This window comes from Silene latifolia, chromosome 11, assembly GCF_048544455.1.
Source record: "Silene latifolia isolate original U9 population chromosome 11, ASM4854445v1, whole genome shotgun sequence".
Taxonomy (NCBI): Eukaryota; Viridiplantae; Streptophyta; class Magnoliopsida; order Caryophyllales; family Caryophyllaceae; genus Silene; species Silene latifolia.
This window is the reverse complement of record NC_133536.1, coordinates 17,937,561-17,945,340: the sequence shown is the minus strand read 5'-3', so window position 1 is coordinate 17,945,340 and position 7,780 is coordinate 17,937,561. Positions and strand designations below refer to the sequence as shown.

Sequence of the window (7,780 nt, the reverse complement as noted above, 5' to 3'; positions counted from 1 at the left end):
GACGATTTTGAACTATAAACTTGAAAAATTTGACTACCAATTGATGAAAATTATGGATTTGATAAATTTGATATGATTTTATATATTTAGGATTATGAAAAAGAAAAAGAAATGTAATACTGAAAGATGTAGTGGGTAGTTATTTTTTTTCTTTTGTTTTTTTTGTTTTTTGTTTTTTTTTTCCAATAACTCCTTTGGAAGTATCTTACTTCCTACTCTTGGGAGTAAGATATAATTTGAACTCCCTCTGTCTTGGTCAATTGTTTTCCTTTGATTTTAACACAAAGACCAAGGAAAAAGGAGGGAGGTGATTATAAGATGACATGTGGACCAAATTGAGTGTGAAGGATCAAATTACTCATCAAATACAATCCTAAAATAGAAAGGACAACAATTGACCGAGACACCCTAAAATAGAAAAGGACAACAAATGACCGGGACGAAGGGATTGCATATTTTCATTGCTAACAATAACCTTGATTATGTTCCATGATTTGCGGAGGGAATGTCTTTGACACTATCAATATTATCTTTGACATTCGGGCTCAAGATGGACGGTCGATGACTCATTCCAATCTTGGAAGAGTGCCCGAGAAAACGTGGCTTGTGAAGAGGCTATGCGAGTGTGTCAGGGAGCTTATTCGTACCATTAATATGTTGAATTCGAATGGAACCATGATGAACATGCTCTTTGACAAAATGAAAAGCAAGGGCAAGGTGCTTCATTCGAGAGTGAAACACGGGATTAGTCGAGTAGTAAGTCGCACTTAGATTGTCACAATAGATAGTTGGTGGTTTTGTGACGGATATGAGAAGTTCGTGAAGCAGCGGCGTGAGCCATAGGACTTCAGAAGTTGTGTCAGTTATGGCACTGATAAGACGATATTTTACGTATTTTTGACCCACATTTTATCTCTTTTTTAAACGAAATTAGTAACCCGAGTTAACTTTATCGACCCATTTTAGTCTTTTATCGAATATTACTTGATTAGTTTAGAAAATGTCATTTTATATTATTTGTCGAGATTTGGTATTGCTCTCGTATCAATACTATATATTAAATCCAGAAATCAAGGACTTCAATGTAATTAAAGAAAGTTATACAAATTAATTATACTATATAGTTTTAAATCAATAGCACTATGTGATGGACTCGATTAAGGGATCTAAATGCGAATATTATATAGTTTGGGTTAAAATTGAGTTATATAGAAGCTTGGTAATTTTCCTAAACATTTGTAAGAGACTAAAACATGGTCAATTTTCTTAAATTAAAATAATTAATTAAGTTCAATTTTTTTAAAATAAAATAATTAATTATGATGGTCAATTTCAAGGAGACTAAAAGAAAGAAGATCTTGGTAATTTTCCTAAATATTTATAGAAGACTAGAAGATTGTCAATTATTTTACAATAAAATAATTAATTAGTATAAACATGCACACTTATGGTATTATTTATTATCATCATAAAATTTTTTATGAAGGCAGATAAAATGAAATGACCCGGGGTTTGGGTAATGGGCCATGCTCTCTTCGTCTCCGCCTTCATTTTTTTGTTGTTGTTTTGGAGGCAGACGAAGAGAGCAGCAGTAGCAGTAATTTTAGGGGTTTTCAATTTTGTTCTACCAAACAATCCAAAATCCCGGGTCATTTCATTTTGTCTGCCTAAACATTCATAGAAGACTAGAAAATGGTCAATTTTCCGAAACATGGCCCATTACCCAAACCCCGGGTCATTTCATTTTGTCTGCCTTCATTTTTGTTGTTATATAAAAGTTTGGTAATTTTTCTAAACATTCATAGAAGACTATAAGATGGTCAATTTTCCGAAACATGGCCCATTACCCAAACCCCGGGTCATTTCATTTTGTCTGCCTTCATTTTTGTTGTTGTTGTTGTTTCGGAGGCAGACGAAGAGAGCAGCAGTAGCAGTAGTTTTAGGGGTTTTCAATTTTGTTCTACCAAACAATCCAAAATTCATCATTTTCTTTACATTTCTTAGTTTAATTTAGTTAATAATTATAATTTACAACAATTATATAAAGATCTACCATTTCACTTTCATTTAAATTCAAGTATTGGTATTAATTTCTTCTCTCTCCTTTTACTTATTGTTATTTAAACTAATGTTATGTTTTTAGTTAGTTTAGTCTTTTTAAATTAATTAAAGTTTTAGTCTATAATCCTCTTATCATGTTTAATTAGTGTTAGTTTAATCATATTTATTCATTAGATTTGTTTAAAATTGGAATTTTTATTATTAAATTATACTTAATCTTATGTCTAGAGTAATTATTATAGATGTGTCTTATGTTAGATTAGTAATGAGTAATGAGTAATTTTCTCTCTAGGGTTTGAGTAATCCCTAACATATCAAGTTTACATGATTAAATCTCATTTTGATTAGTTGTTGAGTAATTGGTTTGGGTTAATTAAAGGGTTTGACTTGTCATGTTCTTTTTGGGATTGTAGTTGACTTTTGACCCTTGACCGTTGACGGGAGTTGGCTAGGTTGGGAGTCGTCTCACCTCATTTAGACTAGTTGCCAACTTAAGTTGAACCCGGGAGGGAGAACTTGAGAAGGGTGCCTTTAATTGTCGGTTTGAACTTTACCTTTAGGAAAAGGATTGATCGAGATGATCGGGAAGATAACGTGGGCTTATTGACCTTAGCTTAGGATAAGGGATTTCGACTCACGAGCCCGAGAGGGAGGTGATCAGGAGGACTATCGTCCTAACGCGAACCCGGGAGGGAGGTGGTAGGCGATTTAGAGGCGTTTTCCCCCTAGCCATTATCCAATGACTCGGCCTCAATGGAGGGTCGAGATAGCGATCTTTGTTTTTTGGAGGACCAGGAGATGGGGTTATTCCCAAGGTAAACAAGGTAACCTGTTGGAGGCGGGTGTACTCTCATGCATATTATATTTGTGAAGTAGGTAGGAGAGATATTTGGTCTGATTTAGGTGTAGACCGGTAGTTTTTGGGTATGACTTCAATGCCAAGAAAATAGGATAGAGGGCCAAGGTCTTTTAGAGAAAAAATTTGGGAAATACGAGCGATAAAATCTCGAATGAGGGTGGTAGTGGAGCCGGTGCCGATGATGTCGTCAACGTAGACAAGAACATATAAAGTGGTGTTATTTTTGTTATAAATAAAAAGTGAAGGGTTTGAGAAAGAATTAAGAAAATCAGAGGCAAGAAGGTAAGTTTTGAGTTCAGTATATCAGGCTCGCTCAGCTTGTTTGAACCCACACACACACACATATATATATATATATATATATATATATATATATATATATATATATATATATATATATATAGCTTTATGGAGTTGATGCAGACATGATCGGGTTTGTCCGTATCAATAAAATCAAGGGGATCGTGTCGATAAGATGCCCTTGAAGAAAGGCGTTGTTGAGGTCAATTTGATGAAGGTGCCAATTGTTTGTCACAAATGAGAGTAAGAATGAGACAAATGGTAGTGGGTTTAGTCCGATTATTAAACCCACTACCATTCGTCTCATTCTTAATTTACGATAACTACAGGAAAATTACTAATTAAGCAAAAAAAAAAACAAGTTAAGCATGCCAATTTATAATTTAAAACACGCAAATTCGAGTCTGATTGTCTAAAGAAAGGTTAAGATAGGGGTAAAATGCTGGAATAAAAATACTACTTATCACTTTGTATACACTTAAAACTTTACTCGTCTACGAGACTACGAGTAACCTGGCTGAACTAAGTTATGGGCGGCTTTTAATGCAAGAATTAAGCAAACAACAAAACATAGTTTATAGCATAATCTATCATATTTATTCCTATTACGCTCTCTCATTTGAATGTTCATTGGGTTTGAAGAGTGGTTAGTGCACATTGTTTCCCAAACCATGTGCTAAAATTCAACTTCGTGAGTTATTGGAGGCTGTTAGGATTTGAACCTGTAACCTCTGACCACATTGGCTGTGATACCATAAGAAATAATGATTTTGGGGTAATCCACTATGTGTAGAGGAGACAAATATCTTATCTATATTATTAGAAAAGACAATACTCAATCCTCAGCGCGCCACATCATTAATGCAAGTTTTTTTTTTTTTTTTGGGAAATTCATATTATGGTGGGACCCGTGAGTGTGCACTTTATTTATTTCTTCAGATTTCCGTCTTTTTAAACATGCGATAAATTCCGTCTTACACAACTTCTATGAAATAATATTATGAAAAAATTCTATGATAGGTGACAATGATAGGCAACCGAGTTAATTTAGTCTTCAACTAGAATTTAAAGCAAATTTTAACTTTTTTTAACTGTAAAAAAAAACAAATAAATTTTAATTTAATTTACAAGTGATTAAAAACATTTTAATAAAATTTTTGTAATAAATAATTCGCAATTATTGTAATAAATATTTTTTTAAAAATAACAACACGATAAGTTAACAGTCGAAAAACTTTAAAATGTGTTCTTTTTAGAAAAAAATAATCATCTCACATCTGTATAGAAAGTCGTTCATCACCGAGGATTTATGTACTTAAAGCAAAAATTCTGGCAATTTTACTATCAGTCTCGCACTCTGAATTCGGAAGATGACAATGATAGGCTACCGAGTAATTTCTACTTCTACAAGTACGAATGATAGGCTACGTTAATATCGTCATGATAAATTATGTAGATCGTAGATTTAGACCAACTAGATAAGTACAATAGAAATGCAAAAATAAATATACATCCAAAAATATTAATACTGACCCAAATACATACCCGTGCAATTTTACACGGGTTTAAAACTAGTTTATATTAAAACATAAGAGAACACACAAAACCCATTAGGATTACTAGGTACGCTATTATTGTATTGCACGTGTCCGAAAAGGCTAGGGTTTTTTAATATGTTCGTTAAGTGGGAGAACATATACTCACATGTGGTAAGAGATAAGATAACTAAATTGTGGAATAATGTGAATATATAACTAGGTATAACTCTCTATAAATAAGATGAATGGACGAATGTTTATAGCATAGCAACACATAGTTTTATAAGAAATCGAGTGTTGTACCTAGTCGAGGTATGTAGTCACATTTTGTGCCTTAAGATATCAACGTTTGTAAACTCGGGTCTTTGCTTATGTTCGTTTTAGATTAAAATCTCTCACAACCTTTTTATTTATTTATTTTTGTTTATTTAAATCAGTTTTAAGTATTGTCTTGGTTTGGGTCTGTCTTAACCAATATATAATTTGTATTTCTGAAATAGTACATCTTGCTTAAGAACGTTTGAATAAAGACCTCATACAACCTTCATTTTATTTTAGCTTACAATAGTAAATGTCTTGTTAACTTAATACACGGTTATTTGGCTATATACTAAATTGTTTGTATGATTTGCTTTGTAACAACAGAGATCAAACAAAGAAGATGGCTTCGATGCAAGTGAAAAATCAAGTGAGTGAGCAGCTCATTGCCAACATGAAGAACCAAACCCTACATGAGCTTCATTCGGAACGTTATGTTAAGTATTCGAAGCCTGGACCAGGCCCGCAACCACCTACTATTGACGCTGGTAAGGAAGTGACATTTGACGGGTTTGTTTCGAAAGGAGCAGTGATTTATGCTGGCAATGCAATTGGGACATCGCCTGCTTGGGTCCTAGCTTGGGACACAACTGCTGAAACACTCCTCCCTCCCAGACCCAACAAGGTACCAAACACCCATGCGCATCTATCTATTATTTTGCTATATATAGTCGATTTTGCCTCGTAATTCCACCTACTTATATTGTTACTTGTCTGGTAATTAATAAAAACATAAGCAATATATATATATATATTTTATACATCATGTTTTTTTTTTAGGTTTATGTTACCTGTGGCTCTAAGTACGATATTGAAAAGATGACCGACAAAGAAATTCTTAAGAAACTGGATGAATCAATTTCGCCTGTGGGTGTCGCCTCTGACCCGATTACCAACGCCACTATTCACACGGAATTGCGTCATTTGATCCCTAATGGCAATTCCCTCAACGCAACCTTCGGACAACTTATTGGTTGAACTAGCTCAACAATTCTTTTTTTTTTTGAGAAAAGATCATTATCATTAATAAAAAGTCATACGACATCTACAACATATGTCAAGCTCAATCGGATACAAATCGACTACAACCATAGGAAATAAATTCTTGTTCAAAGAATGAAACACTGCAACAGAGTCTCTATCATCGATTCGCCGCAAAAGGCTTTCATCCATAAGAGGGTCTCCGAATCTTCCTTGACGAGTATCCATTTCTTCTGGCGTGATTGATTGTAGCCATGAATCGGACAAAATATGTAAAACCATATAACGATCTATAACAACGCCGATCTTCTCACGACTTATTAGGAAGCGCAAACAAACTGAAAACGAAAGCTCTCAAACTGAGAGAAGGACACCACCGATAGACGGGGACAGAGCCCTCAGAAAGAGAGACGAAACAAAAACGAAAGCGGAAATTAAACAAAAACATAAAGGAAACAAAGCGGAACACAGGAAACAAAGCGGAACACGGGAAAAAAAAAAGCGGAAGCCACCGCCTCCCTACCAACCCACAACACCGCCAGATCCAAGCACCACCCTGCCACACCACCTCAACAAACTCGTCCGATAAGACCCGAACAACCCACATACACCACGCAGACCGAGAGGAACAGGGGGACCCGCACGATCCGAACCGGGTGTGGGTAAGAAAGGGGAGGAGGGTTAATCGGAAGAGAGGAGACGGGTCGCCGGAGAAAGGTCTTGAGAGACCCCATCCCCGGCGACAAGGTAGGGGGTTGATGGGTGGCGGTGGGAGGAAGGAGGAGAACGGCGGCAACAAAGGGGAAGGATTTAGGGTTTTGTTTTTTAGAGAGAAAGGGGAGAGAAAACTAGAGAGAGAAGGGTTTTATCTGGCACGTGTATTACTACTTAATCCGGCTTACTTGGTTACTTATCGTTTTATCTACTACGTACTATACCACCTTATTATGGTTTGGTTATAAAAACAATGTAATGGTTAATTGGGGTTTCTAACCTCTTGTATACATACCATATATAAACTGTTACTTCTATTATTTTAAAATTTGTCGTTCATAAGATAATACTTCAATACCACCTGTTTAAGTGATTGTCATTATTATACAACTCAACAACTGTTCGAAGTTTCTTTCACCTAATTCAAGCAAACTTATGTAGTATATTTATTTAAAAATATAAGCATGATAAAATTGTGTAAGTAGCAAAGATAACTATATTGGTAGTACGTGAAAATAGTGTTAAAGATATTCCCGTATCAATTTCCATATCTCGTAAATAATGTATTTAGGAAATTGTTAGCTACCTTTCCTTAGCTTGTGATATGTTTCTTGCACATAAGGTTTAGCTTAGATTTAACCTAGATTGTATATTCCATAACCCGGCACATTGTAATTGTATATATACTCGTTTATTCAATAAAAGTAAATACACATTCAAAGCATAAATCTTACATGGTATCATTGAGTCAAAAACCCTAACCATCCATCCGACTTTCTTTATTTTCGAGCAATATCCATGGCTGGCAGCAATTGCCTCCTTCCCAACTCCGATGAACCAAATAAACCGATATCCGTCATCACCTTTCAAAATTGCATCCAACTAACCGACACCCTTACCTACAAACAATGGAGCTTCCAAATCCGAGCTACTATGAATGGCCATCGCCTCTTCCATTACCTCGATGGCAGCATACCCGCACCCCCTGAAAACCTCACCACTACTGCCG

General features: G+C 35.2%; 1 protein-coding gene across 1 annotated transcript; it reads left to right on the top strand.

Annotated features, from left to right (window-relative positions):
* The first annotated feature begins 4,984 nt into the window (after positions 1-4,984).
* On the top strand, positions 4,985-6,129 carry LOC141612749 (uncharacterized). The gene is made up of 3 exons (XM_074431521.1): positions 4,985-5,070; positions 5,404-5,701; positions 5,857-6,129. Exons 2-3 carry the CDS (start codon positions 5,420-5,422, stop codon positions 6,052-6,054), a joined length of 480 nt encoding a protein of 159 aa, XP_074287622.1. The 5' UTR covers positions 4,985-5,070; positions 5,404-5,419; the 3' UTR covers positions 6,055-6,129.
* Positions 6,130-7,780: the final 1,651 nt, after the last annotated feature.